General features: G+C 40.7%; 1 protein-coding gene across 6 annotated transcripts in view; it reads right to left on the bottom strand.

The window, feature by feature from the left end:
- The window catches only part of ULK4 (unc-51 like kinase 4), a 569,816-nt gene that overhangs the window by 504,658 nt on the left and 38,642 nt on the right, over positions 1-26,516 (bottom strand). For all 6 annotated transcript variants that reach the window (XM_053903940.1, XM_053903943.1, XM_053903944.1 and 3 more), the window contains one exon: positions 8,303-8,381. In XM_053903940.1, coding sequence (XP_053759915.1) covers positions 8,303-8,381 — 79 coding nt within the window. The remainder of the gene's footprint in view (positions 1-8,302; positions 8,382-26,516) is intronic.

The raw sequence follows: 26,516 nt of genomic DNA, 5'->3' as shown, positions 1-26,516 counted from the left end.
ACCACTAAGCAACTCCCTTTAAGAAGACCCCAACGTTATCACCAAGCACTTTAAAGAACCCACACACACTGCCTTCCCACTCTAAAAGCTGCTTTACAAGAGCATACCTCTGAGCCTCATTCCGTGTTTTGAGTGTTCCCAGTTCACAAACTTAGTATGTGCACAATAAAATTTTACTAATCACTACTTCAAAAAAAAAAAAAATAGAAAAAAGAAAACAATCTGAATATTGACTGGATACTAGATGTCTCTGACTTCTGCTCAGGTCATGATCTTGCAGTTTGTGACTTTGAGCCCCACATGGGGCTCTGTGCTGACAGCTCAGAGCCTGGAGCCTGCTTCAGATTCTGTCTCTCTCTCTCTGCCCCTCCTCCACTCATGCTCTGTCTCTCTCTCTGCCCCTCCTCCACTCACACACACTCTCTCTCTCTCTGCCCTGCCTCCATTCACTCTCTCTCTCTCTGCCCCCTCCTCCACTCACACTCTCTCTCTCTCTCTGCCCCTCCTCCACTCACACTCTCTCTCTCTCTCTCTCTGCCCCTCCTCCACTCACACTCTGTCTCTCTCTCTCTCTCTCTCTGCCCCTCCTCCACTCACACTCTCTCTCTCTGCCCCTCCTCCACTCACACTCTGTCTCTCTCTCTCTCTCTCTCTGCCCCTTCTCCACTCACGCTGTCTCTCTCCCCTTTGGAAATAAACATTAAAAAAAAAAAATTAAAAAAACCACTTGATTTGGTTGGGTGTGATACTGGTATTACAATATTTTTAAAAATCCTTTTCTGTTAGATATATATACTGAAATACTTAGTTAAATATGATATCTGGGATTTTTTTTAAACAAACATGACCATAAACGGGAGGGGAAGGAGAGGGAATGAGACTGGGAGGGAGAGAAGAGACAGATGACAAACAACATTGGCCAAGTGCTGATAATTATCGGAAGTGAGCGGTAAATCCTTATGCTAGTCTCTCTACTTTGATGTACGCTCAAAGTTTCCACTATAAAAATGTTTGATGAAGGGGTCAAACTAGAAAGGCTGTTAACTTTCCTTCCAGTTCCAAATTTCAGGGTTCTATATTCAACTTTTTCCGTAACATATCCACTGCATGCTTAAGACTAAATCTATGCACGATACCAGGAATATTTCCTGAAAAATATTACACGTAAGCAGCACAATGATTACGGGGTGGTAAGCGTGTCATCTGGAAGGAGAGGCTTAAGAAGTTGCCTGTCTCTGGAGAAAAGAAAAAGAACGGAATAAACGCTTCTAAAAACACACAAGAGACCACGACCAGCTCTTCTCTGTAGCCATCGGTGAAAGCGCGAGACGAAAGAGACTTCCATTACACCACAAGGACAGTAAAGCAGCTATTTGTCCGTATCTTGCCTCTACCCAATGATGCTGCCATACTTCCCTACTATTCTTTCAAGGACTTGTTAAATCCTCCAGCGCTGACTCGGTGCCTCAGACACTCGTTGCTCTGCTGGCCAGGCGCTGCAGATTACTAGGTTATAAAATGAGGTTCTATACTTTCTAAATGCCTAGAAGATCTTCAACCACAATTCTTTTTTTTTGGGGGGGGGGGGGGTCCACCAGTAGTAAACCTACTAGCCAAGTCAGTATCTCACACCCAAAATTTTATTTGTGAAACCAGGAACACCCACAACTGTGACTGTTACAGAAGCCCGGTCTCAAGAGTCCTGAAGCTAAGCTTCATCGATGGGCTCCACGGGGCTCTCAAACCCCCTGGAATGACTGCACTTTCCTGGAGAGGCTGCCATGGCATTCATCTCAAACAGCAATAATCACTAATGGAATAAAACCACACGCCCTGCAGCAAGAACCCGAAAAAACAGGGAAAGATGAAACATCGCGTTGCATACCCGTTAAGCCAGCTTCTTGAGGCTAAGAGATAAACTCTTAAACTTCTGAAACTTGGTTTCTAGTGTTCGAGTGCCCTCTAGTGGCTGCTTCAATTGTGACAACCAACGGCTCAGAGCAGGAACGAATACAGAATGAAAAAGTTTAAGTAACAGCATACAGGAGTACCTGGCACAATTCCAAGGTACTCTGTGCACTTCTCATTATCCAGAAGAACTTGGCTCACAACATAATATGCATAACTAGGAAGTTTCCCACATATATCATGACCCACGATTACATTTTTTTCGTAAGTATAATCTTCCCCAAGGTCCATTTCAAATTAATAAAACATCAGCAGCCCCCAGAAAAGAACAGTACACCAAGGAAAGACGCGAGAACCTCAGGAATTAACACCCATCCCCTCCCGTCAATGGAGGCAGCATCAAGAATGCAATGGTATCTGATAAGGGACGGCCACCAGGAGTCGGGGGACACAAGGTTTCCGGTCCCTGAGGAGGGACCGGCCAACGTGCTGGCCAACGAACACCCTGAGTCCACACAGAGACAATTTCAAGAACTCGTTCAAGAACCGCCCGATCCGACGGTCTCGGTGACAGCACCGACGCCAACTGCCAGCGGGGACAGGCCACGGGCCTGGGGCCAGGGTGTGAGCTGAGCACATCGCCCAGGGTGACTGACAGGTCCCTGGTCGCCACAGAGGCCTTCTGCCCAGACCGACGGGAATTCCTACGGCAGAACATACTTCCTGTAATCATGGCCACCTGGAGCCCCGAGCACAAAGATGCCAGCCGGGCGTGGGCAACCTCTCAGCACTAGCCTTGGCCTCCAGCCGGTCTTCCCAGACTCTGCCCCAAGGCACCCCCTCACCTGCACACCTTCCGTGACGGCTACCTACACACACACCTCTCCTTCAGGGTGTCCACAACCAAGGGGGAACTGACCCTCTAAACAAGAACCTTCTCACCCTCAGGACGTTTCTGAGTCTACAGATCAGTCTTTCCCAGAAAACATCCTACTGATATCTAGGACAACTGTCTATGCCTAGGAGATTCATTCAGGCTTGCCACCCAATGCTGTGGCTCACTATTCACAACGCTATTTAGTATTCCGCTCTGTGAGGGTGACACGCTTTGTTCTACTGTTGACAGACACGGGAATTATTTCAAATTTAGGGCTATTACAAATCATGCCGGTCATACACATTCTCGTGTGTCATTTGGTACCCTGGGTGACAAAGGAGGAGACGCTGGCTTACAGAGGAAAGATGTGCTCAATTTTTTTTTTAATTTTTTTTTAATCTTTATCTTTGAGAGAAAGAGAGAGACAGAGCACAAAAAAGGGAAGGGAAGAGAGAGGAGGAGACACAGAATCCCAAGCAGGCTCCAGGCTCTGAACTACCGGCACAGAACTCAATGTGGGACTCAAACCCACGGGCTGTGAGATCATGACCTGAGCCGAAGTGAGACGCTTGACCGACTGAGCCACCCAGGTGCCCTGAGATGTACTCAGTTCTTGACGATGATCACCCGGCAGTGTTCCAGAGTGGCTGTGCCCATTTACATCCCTACCAGCAGCACAGAAGCCTTCCTTCTGCTCAGTACTTTCGCCAATATTTAGGACTGAGGTTTTTAATTTTTGCCAATCTGGTGACTGTCTTGATATTTCACGTTGGTTTTGACTTGCAATTCTCTGATGCCTCAGTATTTCGAAATCTCCAAAGACAGCACATATCCAGATTGAGATCTTTTTTTTTTTTTTTTACAGCATCTACCACTATGAACCTAGTCCATCCAAGTCACCATCACCATCTGAACTACTACATAGCACAGGCTCTTAAAGTGCTTTCTCCGATTCGACCTTGCCCCTGTCCTTGTAACAGACAGAGTGATTCTCTTCAGATACAAGCTACATGGAGGCTCTCTGCTCAAATCCTCCAGTGGCTTCCCATCTCATTCCAAATCAAGTCCCAAATCTGAGCAGGGCTTACGACAAGGCTTGGGACGACCTCGCCCCTGGCGACTTCACTAACCCCATCTCCTGCCAGGAGTCTTCCTCTTGCTCAGTTCCAGCTACATCACCTCCATGCTGTTCCTCGAAACATGCCAACCGCTCCTCTGATCTCCAGTCCTTTGCACCTGCGGCTCACCCAGCCGAGGGACGTGCTCCCTCAAACCCTTCAGGTCTCTTCCTGGATGTTCCTACCCCAGGCTTTCTCTGGCCAACCCATCTGAAATAGTGCCACCATCACCTCATCCTTCCCAGACCCCACTACCCTCCTTTAGCTTTTCCGCTGCATCTATTAGCACCTAAACTAGATATCTGCTCTCTCTCTCCTCACACTAGAACACACACTCCATCGAAACAGATTTTTATTTCTCTTGCTCAGCACTATACCCTGGTACCTAGACTGTACTTTGTTCACAGACACCAACAAATATTTGTTAAACAAGGAATAAAAGAGTATCAATACAAGGAATAAAAGAGTATCTATCAGGGACGCCTGGGTGGCTCAGTCAGTTAAGCGTCCGACTCTTGGTTTCAGCTTAGGTCACGATCTCACGATTCTTTAGATCGAGTCCCGCGCTGGGCAATGTGCTGACAGTGAGGAGCCTGCTTGGGATTCTCTCGCCCTCTCTGTCCTTCCCCACTCATGCTCTCTAAAATAAATACAAAATAGTATTTATATAGTAAATATTTATAGTTAAAATGAATCAATACAAAATAAATAGAAAATAGTAGCTGAATTTCTTCTAGAAGAACGTGCCTGGAATAATGGCCTTCCTGCACATAACACACCACCACACCCATAGCAGACACTCAATAAATGTTCAAATAGTTAAAGAACAACGAATTTGCCTTTTTCTTTCCTATTCCCTTCTCCTCTACCCTTCCAGATCTTCTAAAGCAATGTAGAATTTACTTCCATACTACTATTCATTTTTTAACATATATATATATATATATATACACATATACACGTATACATATATATGTTAAAATATATATATATACACGTATACACGTATACATATATATATGTTAAAATATATATATATATACACGTATACACGTATACATATATGTATACGTGTATACGTGTATATATATATATACACGTATACATATATATGTATACGTGTATACGTGTATATATATATATACACGTATACATATATATGTATACGTGTATACGTGTATATATATATATATATACACGTATATACACACACACACACACACACACACACACACACACACACACACACACATTCTTTCTGAAGAATCCATTCTCTCCAGGTCACAGGTCACAACATTAACAGCTACTAGCTACTATTTGGACTTAGATGCTAATGGAGTCCCTGTCTATATTTGCTGCTTCTTTCTGTTACCTTAAGATTTGTTTTCAGACAGCTACTCAAGCAGCTTGCTCGAGTACAATTTTTTAGAAATGTGGGTGAAATTAAGATGGAGTCTCTGAATTTCTGAAAAAGTCTTTTGTCCTCAAAATCAAACAACAGGATGGCTGTACAGAGAAATTTACGGTCACACGATCCCATAAGTGTTGTTCTTTTTCTACCGCTTTCTTAGTGTTGGTCTAATTCCACTGCGATCTTCGGCTGAAATAGTGTTACAAATAAATTATATGCAAGTCTGATTCGCTTTTGTTTACAACCTGAGTTTTGGTTTTCTTTTACTCTTCATAATTACAAATTTCACCAGGATAGGCCTAATTATGGGTCTTTTTTCAGTATCTTGCCTGACATTTGGTGAAACCTTTCATCTAAAGATTGAGTCTTTTTTCAGCTCAGGGTGAAATTTTCTTCTATTATTTCTTTCATGAATGTTTGCTTTGATCTCTTCTTCTGGTAATCCCATTATGTTTATCTTTGACAAGTGCTGTCCAACAGGAATACAATTCAAGCCACAAAGGTGATTTAAAATTTTCTAGGAGCCATATCAAAAAAGAAAAAAGTGAAATTAACTATAATAATTTATCCATCCAAATGTATCCAAAAATATTATCTGCATAAAAATACATTATCAAAAATAACCAAATAATATTTTTATCCAAATAATATTCAGTCATTTGAAAATGTAGTCTATAAAAAATGTACAGGTAAGATGCTTTTTTCTTTTTCATATGGAGTCTTCAACATCTGGTATGTGTTCTCTACTTGAAGTTCATCTCAATTCAGATTACTTTTTTTTTTTTTTAATATTTATTTTTGAGAGAGAGAGAAAGAGTGTCTGTCTGTGTGTGTGTCAACAGTGAGAGGAGAGGCAGAGAGAAAGGGAGACACAGAATCTGAAGCAGGCTCCAGGCTCTGAGATGTCCGCGCAGAGCCTGATATGGGGCTCGAACCCACAAACCGTGAGATCATGACCTAAGCTGAAGTCAGACACCAGTTTGAACCGACTGAGCCACCCAGGTGCCCCCAGACCACCTGCTTTTCTTTTTTTTTTTTTTTTTTTTTTAATTTTTTAATGTTTATTTATTTTTGAGACAGAGAGAGACAGAGCATGAACGGGGGAGGGGCAGAGAGAGAGGGAGACACAGAATCGGAAGCAGGCTCCAGGCTCCGAGCCATCAGCCCAGAGCCCGACTCGGGGCTCGAACTCACGGACCGCGAGATCATGACCTGAGCTGAAGTCGGACGCTCAACCGACTGAGCCACCCAGGTGCCCCGACCACCTGCTTTTCAAAGGCTAGTGCCTGCCATACTGGACAGACCAGATCTTCCAGAACTATCTTTCATGCTTTAAGTTCATAATTTTTAACCTTTCTTTTTTTCTTCTGAATCCTAAGAGAATTCTTCCAGCTGATCTTCAGAGTTTGTTTATTTTTGAGAGAGAAACAGAGCAAGTGGAGGAGGGGCAGAGAGAAAGGGAGAGCAAGAGAATCCTAAACAGGCTCTGCACTGTCAGCGAGGAGCCTGACGCAGGGCTCGAACTCACGAACCGTAAGATCATGACGTGAGCCAAAACCAAGAGTTGGACACCTCCTTGACTGAGCCACCCAGGCGCCTCCCTGATCTTCAAATCCACTCACTCCACTTCTAAGATACTCATCCTACTTATTACAGCACCTATATGACAGTCAGATTTTATATCTTCCGGGCTCACTCTTCATGGCACGCTGCTCCTGAGCACAGACTGCCAATTTTGATTGCCCAGTCTTCTAGAATGTCACGAATAGGTCTTAGAATTTTCCTTTAACTTCTCTTTCAACTCCTACAGCCACTCTATTTCATTGGAAACCCTTGTTCTGAGTCATGAGAAGCCACCCTCCTTAAGATTTGAGCTACTAAGCCTCTGTGATGAGTGATATTGCCCTAGCTGCTTGGTATTTTAGATTAAAAGTCTAGTTTATTCCTCTCTGGTAACCAAGGTGGGTACCATCAGGGGTCACACTGGTCCCAGAAAATAAGAAAAAAGGTTAGACTTAGTACCATTTCCTTTAGTAGCTCAGAGATCTCACAATTTGCAGAAAATGGGGATGGAATTGAAGCAAAGGAAATCCAGTGACCTTAAATGAACCGTCCATTCGTATCTACTCAGAAGAGGGCTAAGTGGGATGCCATCCCAGCAACTGGCTGAGGTACCAGACAGCACAGGTACAGAACACTTTTCATCGCTACAGGAAGTTCTATTGGACAATACTTGGCTAAACAATTCCTCTTAAAGTCTCAAATACCACACCACCAGGCTCTGGCTCTACAAAATCCCCTCTCCTTCACACTTTCTCTTTCCTTCAGGAGTTCTTAACCTTGCCCCTAAAAGCCTTGGTTCTTTTCACCTATTTCAACTCTTGACACTCCCCAATCCAAGGGGAAACGGACACTCAGAAAGGCAGTGCAACAGATTTCGCTTAGTGGGACTTGAATTTACTGATTAACTAAGAGATGCTTCCCAGTATCAGTACTTGAAAGAAATGGTATACACTTCAAAATATCTTCCAAGCATGTGCGTCCATTAAATACTGGAATCACAGTCAGAAACAACTGACAACTGATGAGGATGAAAATACTAACTTCAGGGTAAAAAGGAGTTTAATCTGAATTACGAGCTGTGCTGCACTAGGAAATAAATTAGGTATAATAAGATGTTAGAGAGACTACAAGGAAACTAGCAATGAAATAAACCTTATCCAAAAATTACTGAAATAATAATGAAGAGAGCCTATAGGCATTTTAACTCTGCCATATCACCTGTAATAACAGAACAAGTTGCAAATGTGTGGCTGTGTTTAAGCCTAAGAGCCTACTGAGCCTATTTTACGAATGCCACAACCCCACAAAGAAAAACTTACGTGAAGGTCAACGAAAGTTGCATGTTCTAAATCACAAAATCAGAAATGATCTTTTTTTTTTTTTTTTTTTGCCATTCATAACATTTCAGTAATAAAAGAGAATTACCTCAGTAACAGGTGTATTTTCCTGGAGCTCAGTTGTGTGTGAGGCCAGTAAACCAATCACCCGAGCAACCTTGGCCCGTCTGTAAATGGAGAAAAATAAGGTCTGAGGAGAACTAGGAAACCAAGTAACATCACACAATTATGAGCACTAACATAAAATAAAAATGGGATGTGCTGGGGTAGGCATGTACTCCGCCATGAATATGGCCCCAAGAAACGCACGCTCACATACAGGAGACATGAACAGCAACGCCCTCTGCAGAACCGGTCGTGATGTGACTAAAGCTGAACAAGTTGTACTTTAATAGAAAATGCAAAATAAAAATTTTGAAAGCCCTTAACCAGAGAGGAGAAGGAAAATGTAATTAACCATTTTATTTCTGAGTAGAGCAGTATTTGGCTGAAGGTTATGTTCTACTTGTTAGGCCAATGATTGTAGACATAAGAGATAAAATATCAGAACAGTTAAACATTTATATATCCACTTTTACAGTAATTTTTATAATCATGGATCTTATAAATATTGTTCCAAAAACTACTAGTTTTAGTGAAGTTTCTGTTTCGTTATCCAACAGAAAATAAGGTGATAAATTATTAAATATCATTTTCAGGTGGGAAATTTTATTTCATGGAGAAAATTAGTCATAAGATTTTTTTTTAATTCGAAAAAAATGGTTGAATGTGTGAGTTGATAAGAACCGTATTCTTTTTCCTTTTTTCTTTTTTTTTTTTTTTTTTTTTTTTGAGAACCATATTATTGATGCTTTTGCACATTCTCTGGGCTAATCAGTGTTCATGTCAGCCAGAGAACCTCTGCTTTTCTGGTTCTTAAGCTACACAGGACCCAGGAGGGAAACAAATCACACTGAGAGAAGAACCATAGGAAAGTGTTCATGTTGTCAGAACTCTAACATACAGACATAATTCTAACAGATTTCAACACTTCTTGAATTAGCCATTCACATCTCTTAACCATATACAAACTGAAAAAGTCCTAGGTTATTTGTATGATTAGTATTCTGCCTCTAAATAAAAAGAGTATACTGTTTTTTAAATTTTAATTCCTTAGTCAACGTTATGGAAGTTTCAGGCACACAACAGTGACTCAACAATTCCATAAATCACCCAGTGCCCATCATGACAAGTGCACTCCTTAATCCCCATCCACTATTTCACCCATCTCCCCACCCAACTCCCCACTCAACTAACCATCAATTTGTTCTCTACAGTTTAAGAATCTGTTTCTTGGTGTGTCTTTTTTCTTTGCTCATTTGTTTCTTAAAATTCTACATATAAGTGAAATCATATGATATTTACCTCTCTCTGGCTTATTTCCCTAGCATTATACTCTAGCTCCATCCATGCTGTTGCAAATGGCAAGATTTCGTTCTTTTTATATGGCTGAGTAATATGCCATTGTGAACATATACCACATCTTTTTTACCCATTCACCTATGTATGGACACTTGGGCTGCCTCCATAATTCAGCTATTGCAAATAATGCTGCTATGAACACAGGGGTGCGCGTATCCCTCTGAATTAGTGTTATTCTTTGCATAAATACCCACTAGTGTGATTACTGGATCGTGGGGTAGTCCTATTTTTAATTTTTGAGGAACCTCCATACTGTTTTCCACAGTGGCTGCACCAGTTTGCATTCCCAATGGTGTACAGCGGTTCCTTTTTCTCCACATCCTCGTCAATACCTGTTGTTTCTTGTGTTTTTTATTTTAAGCCATTCTGATCGGTGTGAGTTGATATCTCATAGTTTTGATTTGCATTTCCCTGATGATGAGTGATGTTGAGCATCTTTTCATAGGTCTGTTGGCCATGTGGATGTCTTCTCTGGAGCAATGTCTGTTCATGTCTTCTGCCCACAAATAATTGGATTATTTGTTTTCTGGGTGTTGAGTTGTAGAAGTTCTTTATATATTTTGGATACTGATACTGATATGTCATTTGCAAATACCTTCTATCCATTCCACAGGTTGCCTTTTATTTTGATATAGTCCCAACAGTTTATTTTTGCTTCTGTTTCCCTTGCCTCAGGAGACAGATCTAGAAAAATGATGCTTTCCCCGACGTCAGAGACATCACTGCCTGTGCGCTCTTCTAGGATTTTGATGGTTTCGGTTCTCACATTTAGACCATTCACCCATTTTGAATTTATTTTTGTGTATGGTGTAAGAAAGTGGTCCAGTTTCATTCCTTTCCATGTAGCTATCCGGTTTTCCCAACACCATGTGTTGAGGAGATTGTCTTAAATTATACTTTAAAAGTGATCAATTTGGAAGGAAAAAAAAAAATTGGTAGGACATTGGACCAGAAGTTACAAGGAAAAGCATCTAGTCAGTGATCTGCCACCGACCCATTTTGTGACCAAGGCCAAGTCAATTATGCTTGAATTTCCAAACGTGTAAAATTTCAAGGAGAGATGGATTAACTTCTGAATTTTTTTTTTTTACAATGAAAACACAAATGCTTATTATCAGAAACTGACTAATGAATTAGAGGACGCAGAGCAAAAACTTACTTTATCTTAATTCAAAGACAAGCCCAAATTATGAAACACTAAATTGTTTTTTCATTCTACAAAATTAAATAATGCCTACAAGATTTATTCAAGTGAAAGAAAAATGTATTACAATGTGCTAAGTAAATGTTTGCACCAATCTCACCAGAAACCACTCTATCAGAAAAAGAAAAAAACAGACTATCTTAAAACCCTTATAGTTTTAAACTATCAACTATTTAAAGTAACAAAACATTCCTTAGTCTATACCAAATACTTACATACAGCTATATCTACATATGATGCCCTCAAAAAGCTGGCTTCTTCACATAATCAGCCCCTTGTTTAAATATCACCATTTCAGGCACCCCTGGAGTCCCAATACCCTGTACCTCACAAGTGTCCCCATCCTCAGGACAGCATCCGCACTGACCAATAACCTTTCTGCAGTGACAGGCACGTTCCCTATCCACACTGTTCAATACAGTATCCATCACATACATGTGACTAGTGAGCACTTAAAATATGGCTGGTACAAGTAAAAAAAATTTTAAATTACTTTTAAATGTAAACTTTAATAACCACATACAGCTAGTTGTTACCACATTAGAGCAGATCCAAAATGCTCTAGTTCTTGGGTTTACTTATTATCTGTGTCCCCTACCAGCCTAGAAGGTCCACAAATGCAAGACTTTGTCTTGCCCAACCCCACAAGCCCCAAGACAGTACACCTCGCATCAAGTAGGCCCCAATAAACGTTTGCTGAATGAACAGGACAGTGACATCAACAAAGGTAACTAAAGACGTTAGTGGAAAAGGAGTGGATAAATATAGGACTGTACATGGTAAACAAAAGTGAAACAGGGTTTCCAACATAAATCTCAAAAAGAAAAAAAATTACGGCTAACATCATCCCTTGTAAAAAAAAAAAAAAAAAAAAAAGATCCCTTGTAAGAAAAAGCAGTACAACCTACAAAGGGCATCGTTATACACCATGTAACAAAGAATTAAAAGTTAACCCAAGAATAGTGGGGGAAATTCAACCTGCTTCTCTTCCAAGCACAGCAAGAAGGCCACATGAATACATACATACATACAAGCATCCATAATAAAACTATGAAGGTCAAAGTAACAAATGTATATACCAAACTTATACAATCTACCAACAGTGACCACACTTATACAATGAGAAGCAGTATAGGGTGGTGTTTATCACCCTGAAATGAAATGTGCTGGGCCTAGCCTTGACCCCACCATGAGGAAGAAGGGAGGACAGTTCCTTGGGTTACTGACTCATCCTTCATGTCCCTGGTTACTTTGATGGACTGACTACAATATGTACCTAATCAAGGTGCTCAGAGAATCAAAGGAGATAATCCTTGCCAAGAAATTACCATGTCGTCTGACATGTAATATGTGCTGTGTGGGTTAGCTATTATTACCACTACACATTAATAACATTTTTAAGAATGATTTTATATTAGACCACAAAGATAAATACACAGAATCCCCAAAGGCAGAAATTATACAGAACATACTATGTTATAAAAGTGCAACAAGAAATATAAAGCAAAAAAACCTAAATACTCGTAAACTCAGAAGCACTTCTGTATGTCTGATGTGTCAAATGAAAATTGAAAACACCGATCATTCATAATCATCATCGACAGAAATAAAAATGAAACTAAGGAGACATTTTGCTGCTTTATGTAGCAGACTGGACACTGACACGCACCTTTCTGTTCTCTCAAGGGTCTGATAAATGAAAACCAAATTTATAATTAAATGATAACCAGCAGTGCCTGGGTGGCTCAGTCACTTGGGCATCCAACTTCAGCTCCGGTCATGATGTCACGGTCCGTGAGTTCAGGCCCCGCATCAGGCTCTGTGCTGACAGCTCAGAGCCTGGAACCTGCTTCATGTTCTGTGTCTCCCTCTCCCTCCCTCCCTCTGTCTCTCTCAAAAATAAACAATGTTTTTAAAAATTTATAATTAAATCTTCTGTAAACAGAAAGGAGGACTGAAAGTGGACCAAAACGTACAAGGAAATCCCAGGTGACGAGCACAGATGAAATCATATTGACAGAAGATGAATAGAAGAACTCCCTAAGAACCACAGATAAAGACAGATCTTCCCAAGGAAGCCCCAGAGACTGAGTCAACTGAAAGAGAAGGCAAGGACGAGCCACCGGACAGTCACCAGATTGCACACCTGCACAATGAACGAGTGAGCCAACCAGGTCCTGCTGCCTTCCCATCTCCCTCCTTGGTAACACAGAATAAACCCTGCAGCCCTGGTCTCCAGGACAAAAATGGAAAATTATTCCTACGGTAAAGCAATCTACCCTGAGGTGGAAACAGATGTAGATATGGGGACCAGAGACCGCTGTCCTCTACACCAGATAGTAGAGCAGAAAAGGGGGTTAATGCAGAAAAGCCAGCTCCGTCCCCAAGAAAAACCCATCCTCGCAACTCCTCAAGAGGCCCACGGCTTGCCTGCCTGCTCTCCAGCCAGCTGGGCTCCCAACATACAAGTCCATCAGTCAACAGGCATCACCACTCACGTGTCAGCTCTCCCTTTAAAGAAGCTGCTGCCAATTCCACTACTAGATATTTACCCAAAGGATACGAGAATACAGATCCGAAGGGGCACACGCACCCTAACGTCTATAGCAGCATTATCAACAATATGCAAACTAGGGAAAGAGCCCAAATGTCTAACAACTGATGATTGGGTACAGAAGTGGTATATATGCACAATGGAAGATTACACAGCCATCAAAAAGAATGAAATGTTGCCATGTGCAACAATGTGGATGAAGTCAGAGTGTATCACGCTAAGCGAAATAAGTCGGTCAAAGACAAATACCATATGATTTCACTCATACGTGGAGTTTAAAAAACAGATGAACATACAGGAAGGAAAGAAAGAAAGAGGGAAGCAAACCAGAAGAGACTCTTGACTACAGAGAACAAACTGAGGGCTGATGGGGGGAGACGGGTTGGCGGGGGGGGGGGGGGGCTAAATCAAGGGTGGGTATCAAGGAGGGCACTGATGATGGGCATGGAGCGTTATACATAAATGAGGAACTGCCAAATTCTACTCCTGAGACCAGTATTACACTCTATGTTAACTAGTTAGAATTTAAATAAAAATTGGAAAAAAAAAAAGTTGCTGGAGAAACAGACTTAGAGAAGCACAGAGAAAACTGGTATCGCCAACTTCTATCCCGATCAGTTTAACCGTTTACTCATACAACAAACTCAGTCCCGAAGACCACTAAGGATCTGAGGAACGAGCAACATTAAAAAGCAAGACCTTGATGAAAAATAAGACCCGACCTACAGGCCGAGGAGATAAGAATCTAACTTGTATAATCCTAATGTTTAACCCTGAATATTTGTTATTATACTTAACCCTATATTCTGTTCCAAAACAGAATTTTTATAATCCTACAATTTATCCTCAAATTCAAAAGTACACAAATAGGCCAAATACAAGCAGTTAGAGAAAAGGGTCAACCAGAACATGAAAGTGAAAACCAAAATGTAGTATGAGTGTTGAAATACAATAGAGATTCTCCAGAATAAGATGAGCAGGGATAAACATCAAACTTGAAAACTCAAAGATAAAACCAAGGAAGAACACTGAAAGAGTCTGGAAGTTCTTCAAAAGCTTGAAGACTTACCACAGGACCCAACAATTCCACTACTAGGTATACATCCAAGAGACGTGAAAAAAATATGTCCACATAAAACCTTGTGTGAAAATGTTCACAGCAGCATCATTCTCAACAGCCAAATTTGGAAACAACCTAAGTGTTCATCAAGAATGGATAATCAAGGGGCGCCTGGGTGGCCCAGTCGGTTGGGCGCCCGACTTCAGCTCAGGTCACGATCTCGCGGTCCGTGAGTTCGAGCCCCGCGTCGGGCTCTGGGCTGATGGCTCAGAGCCTGGAGCCTGCTTCCGATTCTGTGTCTCCCTCTCTCTCTGCCCCTCCCCCCTTCATGCTCTGTCTCTGTCTCAAAAATAAATAAAACGTTAAAAAAAATTAAAAAAAAAAAAAAAAGAATGGATAATCAAGGTGTTGTATTATCTGTACAATGGAATACTATCCAGTCATAGAAAGACTGATGTAGTGGGCGCTTAGGCGGCTCAGTCAGTTAAGCGTCCGACTTTGGAGCCCCACATCTGGGCTCTGAGCTGACAGCACAGAGCCCAGAACTGGCTTTGGATTCTGTCTCCCTCTCTCTCTGCCCCTCCCTGGCTCCAGCATGCGTGCTCTCTCTCTCTCTCATAAATGAATAAATGTTAAAAGAAAAAAAAAAAAAAAAAACTGAAGTACAGGGGCACCTGGGTGGCTCAGTCAGTTAAGCGCTCAACTTTGCCTCAGGTCATGATTTCATGGTTCATGGTTCAAGCCCCGCATCTGACTCTGTGCTGACAGCTCAGAGCCTGGAGCTTGCTTTGGATTCTGTGTCTCCTTCTCACTGCCTCTGCCTCTCTCTCTCTAACACTGAAAGAAATGAAGTACTGACAAACCATATGCTAAGTGAAAGAGGACAGACACACACACATCACATTTTGTGCATTTCACTTATACAAAATATTTGGAATGAGTAAAGCTACAGACAGAAAGTAGATTAGTGGTTTGCAGGGACCAAGGGAAAAGGGGCAATGGACATGGGGTTTCACTGGGTGATGAAAATATTCTGAAATTAGATAGTGGTGTGGTCACACAACTTTGTGAATATGCTAAAAACCATTTAACATCGGGTTTTCAAAAAACAATTGTCATCACATCTACAAACTAAAAAAACACAGAATCTAAGAGATGAAGAAAAAGCATTTGACAAAGATATAACACCCGTTTATGTTAAAAAGCTTTCAGTAAACTAGAAATAGAGGGGGAATTTTTTCAACTTGGTAAAGACTATCTACAAAAAACCTAGAGTCAACATCCTACTTAAATCTGGGAAACTCAAGATTTTCCCACTAAAATCAAGGCTGTTGCCTCTCACCACCATTCCTCAATGTCATACTAAACGCTCTAGCTAATGTAGTAGGACAAGAAATAAAAGGTAGACAGATTAAGAAGGAAGAAATAAAGTTCTTTGTTCACATAAGATGTGACTATAGAAAATCTTAAAGAACTGATGACCCCCCATCCCACTCCCAAGCCAAAAAAACAAACAAACAAAAAAAAAAACTATAGGAACTACGGATTATGACAAGGTGCAGGATACAAGGTTAACATCTAGAAGTCAATCACTTCCCTATATACTAGCAATTAACAAGTGGAGTTTGAAATAAAAAACAGGGTGCCTGGGTGGCTCAGTCAGTTAAGCGGCCGACTTCAGCTCAAGTCATGATCTCACAGTTCGTGGGTTCAAGCCCCGCATCGGGCTCTGTGCTGATAGCTCAGAGCCTGCAGCCTGCTTCAGATTCTGTGTCTCCCTCTCCCTCTGTCCCTCCCCAGCTCGCACTCCGTCTCTGTGTCTCTCAAAAATAAAATAAAAAACGTTAAAAAATACGTATTTGAAATACAAAACACAATACCATTTACATCAACACCCAAAAATGAAATCCTTGTGAATCTAACAATATATGTACAAGATCTATATGATTAAGTACAAAACTATGATTAATGAAATCCAAGAACTAAGAATAGAAAGGTATTACATGTTCACGTATCAAAAGACTCAATATTATCCCGATGTGAGTTCTTCCCAACATGATCTCGAGATTCGATATACTTCCAAAGTCCTACCAAGTTAAGGAAGGAAAACCTCCAAACTCATTCTATGAGGCCAGCATTACCTTGATGCCAAAACCAGACAGACCCCAATAAAAAGAACTACAGGCCTATATCCCTGATGAACGTAGATGCAAAACTCCTCAAAAAGCTACTAGCCAAAAGGATCCAACAATACCCTAAAAGAACGACCAAGTGGGATTTATTCACCATGATCAAGTGGAATTTATTCCTGGGCTGTAGGGCTGGTTCAATGTCCACAAATCAATGTGATACACATTAGTGAAAGAAAGGATAAGAACCACGAGATCCTCTCAATAGATACAGAAAAGGTGTATGACAAAATACAGCATCCTTTGATAAAAAACCCTCAAGAAAGTAGGAATAAAAGAAACATACCTCAAGATCATAAAGGCCATATACAAAAGACCCACAACTAATATCCTCAGTGGGGAAAAACTAAGAGCTTTCCCCACTGAGGTTAGGAACACGACAGGGATGTCCACTCTTACCACTGTTATTCTACACAGTATTGGCAGCCCTACCCTCAGCAATCAGACAACAAAATGAAATAAAAGGCATCTAAATTGGCAAGGAAGAAGTCAAAGTTTCACTCTCTGCAGATGCCATGATATTCCTCATGGAAAACCCAAAAGACTCCATCAAAAAACCTACTAGAACTGATATGTGAATTCAGCAAAGTCACAGGACATAAAACGAACACAGAAATTGGTTGCATTTCTATAGACCATTAATGAAGCAGCAGAAAGAGAAATCAAAGAATCATTCCCATTTACAAATGCACCGAAACCATTAGATTACCTAGGAATAAATCTACCAAAGATGTAAAACATCTGTAAGCTGAAAACTATAGAAAGCTTATGAAAGAAATTGAAGAGGACACAAAGAAATGGAAAAACATTCTGTGCTCACGAACTGTCAGAAGAAATACTGTGAAAATGTCAATACTACACAAAGCAATCTATACATTCAATGTAATCCCTACTGAAATAACACCAGCATTCTTCACGCAACTAGAACAATTCTAAAATTTGTATGGAACCAGAAAAGACCCCGAATAGCTAAAGTAATGTTGAAAAAGAAAATCAAAGCTGGAGGCATCACAATTCTGGATTTCAAGCTGTATTACAAAGCTGTAATTATCAAGACAGTATGGTACTGGCACAAAAACAGACACACATAGATCTATGAACAGAGAGCCCAGATGGACCCACAAATGTATGGCCAACTAATCTTCGACAAAGTAGGAAAGAGTATCCAATGGAATAAAGACAGTGTCTTTGGCAAATAGTGCTGGGAGAATGGACAACGACATGCCAAAGAATGAATCTGGACCCCTTTCTTACACCATACACAAAAATAAATTCAAAATGGATGAAAGACCTAAATGTAAGACAGGAAACCATCAGAATCCCAGGGGAGAAAGCAGGCAACCACCTCCTTGACCCTGGCCACAGCAACTTCTTACTTGACATGTCTCCTGAGGCAAAGGAAACAAAAGCAAAAATGAATTTTTTATCAAGGTAAAAAGCTTCTGCACACCAAAGGAAACAATCAACAAAACTAAAAGGCAACAGAATGGGAGAAAATATTTGCAAATGACGTATCAGACAAAGGGTTAGTATACAAAATCTATAAAGAACTTACCGAACTCAACACCAGAAAAACAAATAACCCAGTATAGAAATGGGCAAAAGACACAAACGCTTTTCCAAAGAAGACATCCAGATGGCTAACAGACACATGAAAAGATACTCAACATCACTCAGCATCAAGGAAATACAAATCAAAACCACAATGAGACACCGCCTCACACCTATCAGAATGGCTCAAGTTAACAACTCAGACAACAACAGATGTTGGTGAGGATGCAAAGGGGAACCTTTTAGCACTGCTTGTGGGAATGCAAACTGGTGCAGTAACTCTGGAAAACAGTATGGAGCTTCCTCAAAAAATTAAAAATACAGCTACCCTATGACCCAGCAATTGCACTACTAGGTGTTTATTCAAAGGATACAAAAATGCTGATTCGGGTGCACCTGGGTGGCTCAGCTGGTTAAGCATCCAACTTCGGCTCAGGTCATGATCTCACAGTTCATGGGATCGAGCCCCGTGTCGGGCTCTGTGCTGACAGCTCAGAGCCTGAAGCCTGCTTCAGATTCCGTGTCCCCCTCTCCTTCTACCTCTCCCCCACTCATGCCCTATCTCTGTCTCAAAAATAAATAAGACATTAAAAAAAATTTTTAATGCTGATTCAAAGGGGCACATTCACCTCAATGTTTACAGCAGCGTTATCAACAACGGCCAAAGTATGGAAAGAGCCCAAGTGTCCATCAAGTGATGAACTGATAAAGAAGATATGGTATATACATACAACAGAATATTACTCGGCCATCAAAAACAATGAAATCTTGCCATTCACAATAACTTGGATGGAACCAGAGTATATTATGCTAAGCAAAATAAGTCAGAGAATGGTAAATACCTTAGGTTTTCGCTCATATGTGAAATTTAACAACAAAACAGATGAACACAGGGGAAGAGAAGGAAAAAAGAGATAAAAAGAGAGAGGGAGGCAAACTATAAGAGACTCTTAAATACAGAGAACTGAGGATTGTTGGAAGGGTGGTGGGTTGGAGATGGGCCAAATGGGTGATGGGCATTAAGGAGGGCACTTGTTGGGATGAGGACTGGGTGTTATATTTAAGTGATGAATCACTAAATTATCTTCCTGAAACAGAAAAAACAAAAAACAAAAAGAGAATGTACTCAAGGAAGTGCAACTAGTAATAAAATGTTCATGTCAATAAAAAATAAAAAAGAATCCCAGCAAGTTATTTTGTGGATACTGACAAACTGATTCTAAGGTTTATACAGAGAGGCATAAGATCCAAAATAGCTCACACAACACTTTAGAAGAACAAAGTTGGAGGACTGATAACCCTTGACTTCCAGATTCACTATAAAGCTACAGTTAATCAAGACAGTGTAGTATTAACAAAAGAATAAACAAAAAGGTCAATGAAAGAATACAGAAGAAATAGACTCACATAAATAGAATCAAAGGATCTATGACAAAGAAGCAAAGGCAGTACAATGGAGCAATGATGGTCTTTTCAACAAATGGTGGTAGCATAATTGCACAACATGAAAAAAAAAAAAAGAATCTAGACACAGATCTTATTCACTTCACAAAAATTCAAAACAGATCAACTTAAGTGTAAAATGCCAAAGTATAAAACTACTAGACGTGGGGTGTCTGGGTGGCTCAGTCGGTTGGGCATTCGACTTCAGCTCAGGTCATGATCTTGCAGTCTGTGGGTTTGAGAGTCCTGCGTCGGGCTCGGTGCTGACCGCTCAGAGCCTAGAGCCTGCTTTGGATTCTGCATCTCCCTGTCTCTGCCCCTCCCCGGCTCACACTCTCTCTCTTTCTCTCAAGAATAAACATTAAAAAAAACTTTAATAGAAAAAAATTTTAAACTACTATAAGCTAACACAGGAAAAAACCTACATAACTTTAGGTATGGCAATGACCTTTTAGATACAACCATCAAAAGCACAGTCCATGAAAGAAATAATTAATAAGCTGGACTTTATTTAAAATAAAAATTTCTAGGGGCACCTGGGTGGCTCAGTCAGTTAAGCATCCAACTTCAGCTCAGGTCATGATCTCACAGTTTGTGGGGTCGAGCCCTGCATCCAGCTCTGTGCTGACAGCTCGGAGCCTGGAGCCTGCTTCAGATTCTGTGTCTTCCCCCCGCCCCCTCACTCACTCACTCACTCTCTCTGCCCCTCCCCCACTCACACTGTGTCTCTCTCTCTCTCAAAAATAAACGTTAAAAAAATGTTTAATAAAAATTTCTATTCTGCAAAAGATAACGTCAAGAGAATGAGAAGATAAGCCAGGACTGGAAGAAATTATTTGCAAAAGACATACTTGGTAAAAGACTGTCTTTCAAAATGCACAAAGACCTTTTAAAACTCAACAATAAGAGGGGCGCCCGGGTGGCTCAGTCAGCGGAGCGTCCGACCTCGGCCTAGGTCATGATCTTGCTGTTCCCGAGTCTGAGCCCCATGTCGGGCTCTGTGCTGACAGCTCCTGCTTTGGATTCTGTGTCTCCCTGTCTCTGCTCCTCCCACACTCACACTCTGTCTCTCTCAAAAATAAACATTAAAAATTCAACAATAAGAAAACAACCCAATGAAGAAACAAGCCAAAGATCTTAACAACACCTCAACAGAGAAGATAAACAGATGGCAAATAAACCTATGAGAAAATGCTCCACATCATAGGTCATCAGGGAAATGCCAATTAAAACAACATGCCACTACACACCAAGAAGAATGGCCAAAATCCAAAACACTGGCAAAGACCAAACGTTAGCAAAGCTATGGAGCAACAGGAACTCTCATTTGTCGTCAGTGGGAATACGAAATGGTAGAGCCACTTTGGAAGAGGAAGACAATTTGGGAGTTTCTCACAAAACTAAACCTACTCTTAACACACAGTTCAGGAGTCCTGCTCCTTGGTACTTTGGTACTTAGCCGCAGGGGTTGAAAGCCTATGTCCACACGGTGTTAACAGCAGCTTTATTCACATATTACGCTAAAACTGGAAGCACCCAGGATGTCCTTAGTATGTGAATAAACACACTGTGGTACATGCAGACGATGTGCTATCTGGCACTAAAAAGAAAGGAGCTGTCAAGCCATGAAAAGAGATGGAGAAATCTTAGAAAAGCCCATCTGAAGTCCACATAGTGTAGGGTACCAACATCGTAGGATTCCATGTAGGGATTCTGGAGAAAAGACAAGACTATGGACAAAGTAAAAAGTTGAGCGACGGTCAGAGGGATGAATAGGTGGAACACAGATTTTTAGGGCAATGAAAACACTCTGTATGATGCCATAATGACAATACATGTCATCATGCATTTGTCCAAATCCATGGGAGGTATAAAACCAAGAAGGAAGTATAAACTATGAATTTGGGGTGATTGTAACATGCCAGTGCAGGTTTAACAATGTAGTTGTAGCAAATGTACCACTCTAGAAGGGGGTGTTGATAATGGGGAAGGCTACGCATGTGTGGAAGCAGGAAGTATAGATCTCTGTACCTTCTTCTAAATGTTGCTGCGAGCCTAAAACTGCTCTAGAAAATAAACTCTTAATAAAAACAGAAAAAAAATAAATAAATAAAAATAAAAACAAACAGAAAAGGTGAATTTTACAGTATGTGAACGATCTCAACAAAAGGGAGCAAGAAAAGCAAAAGAAAATGAAGAGTCAAGAGACAGGAAATCCCACACCCATCCTACAGGAGATTCAGGAGCAGAAAAAGGATGAAACACAGACGAAGAAATCATAAAGAAATAGGGAAGCTAAAGAAAGGCTGAAGCACTTAAAAAATTGTCAAAGCAAATTAGTAAAATGCAATACGTAGGCACATTCCAGTAAAGTTTTGCAGGCCTGGGATCAAAAGAAAAATGCAGACACTGAAAAACAAAATCAAACTACTCCCATGGAAGCAGAGGAAGAAGGCTGGCATCCGAGTCTTAGGGGGTGTGCTGACAGGAGACAGCGAAAAAACTCTGAAGGCCGGCATAGGGGTGAGCAAGGCCTGGGGGCACAAGAAGGTCTCATTCAGCCCCCTCTTCCTGAGCCCTAACACTGGACAGAAAGTTCTGAGGAGGCAACGACTACAGAAGCAGAGCCTCTGAGACATCTTAAAAAAAAAAAAAAAAAAAGACTAATGAAAACAAATGAAATCCAATCAGCCAAAAGGTAAAGTAGGGCCAAGAATTCACAAACGAAGAAACGGTATTTAAAAAATTGATGATGACAATTTACTTTATTCAAGTGCCAAACTTAGGCCAAAAATTAGAAAAGTCCTTCCTAAAATTCAAAAGGGTCCCAAAGGACCCCAAACAGGCAAAATAATCTTGAAAAAGAAGAACAAAGTTAGAGGTCTCACGCTTCCTGACCGCACAATTTACTACAAAACTGTGGCAATCAAGACACGGTGGTCCTGGCATAAAGACTGATATATAGACTAATGGGATGGAACAGACAGCCCTGAAATAAACCCTCACATATTTCGTCAAAGGATTACCGACAAGGATGCCCATACCATTCAATGGGGGAAAAGTAGCCCTTTCAACAAATGGTGCTAGGAAAACTGGATATACACGTGCAAAAGAATGAAGTTAGACCCTTACCTAACACTATATACAAAAATTAACTCAAAATGGATCAAAAACCTAAATATAAAAGCTAAAACTATAAAACTCTGAGAAGAAATAAAAAGCTTTAAGACCCTGAATCTGGCAATGATTTCTTGCATATGACATTAAGAGCACAGGCAACAAAAGAAAAAATGGGAAATCTGGATTTCATCAAAATTTAACTTTTATGCATCAAAGGACACTACCAAGAGTAAAAAAGGCAACCACAGAATGGTAGAAAAAAATTTGCAAGTCATATAATCTGATAAGGGGTTAATATCCAGAATATATAAAGAACTCTTATTAATCAACAACACACAACAACCCAATTAGAAAATAGGCAAAGGAGGGGCACCAGAGTGGCTCAGTCAGTTAAGCATCCGTCTCTGCATTTTGGTTCAGGTCATGATCTCATGGCTTGTGAGTTCGAGCCTGCACTGGGCTCCGTGCTATGATCCTCTCTCCTCTCCCTCCCTCCCTCCCTCCCTCCCTCCCTCTCTCTCTCTCTCTGCCCCTACCCCCGCTCACAGATGTGCTCTTTCTCTCAGAATAAGCTTAAAAAAAAAAAAAAAAAAAAAAAAAGAAAAAGAAAATAGGCAAAGGACATGAACAGACTTTTCTCCAAAGAAAACAAACAAATGGCCAATAAGTACATGAAAAGATGCCCAACATTACTAGTCATTAACAAAATGCAAATCAAAACTATAATGACAGCTTCACACTCATTAGGATAGCTACTATTAAAAAAAAAAAAAATGATAAAAGGACGTGGAGAAAACTGAACCCTTGTGCACCGCTGGAGGGAATGTAAATTAGTACAGCTGCTGTGGAAAACAATATGATATTTACTCAATAAATGAAAAGACAGAATTACCAAATAATCCAATAATTCCATTCCTAGGTATATACCCAAAATAACTGAAAGCAGGGACTCTAACAGATTATTTGTACCCCAGTGTTCACAGCAGCATTATTTGCAATAGTACAAGGTAGAAGCAACCCAAATATCCATCAACAGATGCAAACAAACAAAATGTGGCATATACATATATTGGATGCTAATCAACATTAAAAAGGAATGGCATTCTGACACGTGCTACAACATGGTTGAACTCCGAAAACGTTAAGCTAAGGGAATTAAGCCAGGAACAAAGACACAATAGAAGATCCCACTTCTATTACACACAGAACAGGCAAATTCATAAAGAGTATTAGAGAGGTTACCAGAACTAGGAGGGGAGAGGGGAGTTACTGTTCGATGAGTAATGGCTTCCGTTTGGGATGATGAAAAAGTTCTGGGAATAGTGGTGATAGTCGCACAACGTTGTAAATGTACTTAATACCACTGAATTGCACACTAAAGATACACTAAAATGGTAAATTTCACATTACGTACATTATGCATATTCCCACAGTTAATCTAGTTTCTTAATTACAATATTATGTATTATTATGCGTGTATCATATACCTTGGTAAAGTTTATTGGCAAAGGATACAAAATTTCATAATTATCCACTGTTGAAAGTTAAATTTTTTTTATTTAAGTTTATTTATTTTGAGTAAGAGTACGCAGAGCAGGGGGAGAGTGAGGGAGAGAGAGAGAGAGAGAGAGAGAGAGAAAATCCCAAGCAGGCTCCACACTGTCTGTGCAGAGCCCGATGCACGGTCTGAACTCATGAACCACAAGTACACAACCTGAGCCAAAACCAAGAGTCGGACACTTAAACAGAGACACTCAGGCACCCCTCCGCTTTTGAAAAGTTCTAACAGAAGAGCATTTTTATACACACCAAGTGGGAATGCATGTTGATACGGTTTTTGCAAAGAGTGTTTTAGCAATTTATCAGAAGTCACAAAACTATTTATTGCCTTCTACTCATTCCTGCTAAGAATCTGCCGTAAGGGGAAAAAGAGAAAACAAACGTGCACCAACAGTTAAGCACAAAAACATTCATCAGCATATTATTTGCAGTGTTATAATATCATCCAAAAATAGGGAACAGGGTAAATTAAATGATTAGGCACTCATAGCAGACAAGAAAAGGCATACCTTGAAAAAAAAAAAAAAAATCTTAAATATTTAATGACATTAAAACATATTATGTCAAAAGGGGAAGAGAAACAAAATTCTGTGTTATTCTGTTTTGTTTTCCTATATGCTAACAAAAGCCAAGGAATAAACATACCCGTTTCAACAGTGATGGTCAATCCCCCAGCTAAGCACCCTACATGCTCTTAAGGTGATACGACCTGGGTCAGAGAAGGCCTCACTGAAGGAACTGGCGTCTGAATGGACAAAGACAATAAACGAAGGTTCCAAGCAGAGGATGTGTCCACCTTAGTTTTTATCATTTTCCTCAAACACAAGCTGTTTTACAATTAAGCTTCAAGCTAAAAAATAGGGGGAAACAACAGTACTTGGAAAAGATTAAAAAAGGTTTGTTTCCCCCCACCAACACACGCAAGTCAGCAGGGGGCACCCCAGTCAAGAATGTAAGTTGTAGCTAAAGTGCTCGGTTTTGTTGGCTTTTCAGTGAGCACGCCGCAAATCTTCTCAAAGTTTTACACACTCAAAAAAGCCTAAAAATCCTAGTTGCAATGCCAGGTTTTACCCTGGGAAAGTGACCCTAGAAGATGCATAACAAAAATTATCCAAAAAAGCATTTTGTGAATACCTCGTTTCCCACAAATTTTGCCAGCAAAGGATAATTGCTATCTTACCATCATTACCACGTTGCACAAAACCTTTCACCTTCATGTGCTTCTCTAACAGGAAGATAAACAGGCTTGATAACATCAAATACAACCACTGCAGCCTCCACACTCCAACATCTACTACCTACCCAGGAAGAATCAGGCACTATGCAAGGCATTTCATATATTTATCTCGTTCCGTTTTTTTAAGCTTCTTTATTTTGAGAGACAGAGACAGAGAGAGACAGAATCCCAAACAGGCTCCACGCTCAGTGTGTAGCCCGACGGGGGGCATGATCCCATGATCCATGAGATCATGACCTGAGCTGAAATCAAGATGCTTAACCCACTCAGCCACCCAGGCACCCCTCAAAATTCAGTTAACAAGAATCTATGAGGTAGATATGCTACTCCCATTTTACAGTTGAGGAAACTGAGGCTCAGCACTTACGGCAATTGCCCAGGGGGCAGATCTGTGATCCACACCCAGGTCTGTGAATCGGAAACCCATGCGATTTCATCACCCCACACAGACTCTTCGCGAAGTAGAGACTCAGAAAAAAGTAATCATCTGGCCAGGTCTCCCTGGCAACTGGAAACCAGAGCCTTCCCACACTTTACCTAATGGTATGCTGTCTGCATACTAAACAAGTATATCATACACTTCTATCAGGGGTTTACAGAGCATAACACCATTAGATTTTAAATAATATCATAAGGGAGTCAGGCATTACCCCAGAGAAAGATGCAGTGGAAAGGGAAAACTCCGCAGCAAGAACTAAAACAGGGATCAAAAGTAAAGTATCTGATCAAGAATACTCCAAAGAGTAACAGTAACAAAGTTTCCAGGTATAGTTTATAGAATCCTAGGATTGGAGTGTAAGGCCTATTCCGAAATCTTTTTAAATTTACAGTTGGGCTGCCTATAGAAATTGCCAAGGATTCACAGTAATGATTACTTCAGTACGAAAGTACTTAGGACCATGTGCTTTTGATAAACATGTATG

Source organism: Panthera pardus, unplaced genomic scaffold (assembly GCF_024362965.1).
Source record: "Panthera pardus isolate Hobbes unplaced genomic scaffold, ASM2436296v1 HiC_scaffold_16, whole genome shotgun sequence".
NCBI lineage: Eukaryota > Metazoa > Chordata > Mammalia > Carnivora > Felidae > Panthera > Panthera pardus.
Note: the sequence above shows the minus strand (reverse complement) of the source record. Positions and strands in the feature narration are given on the sequence as shown.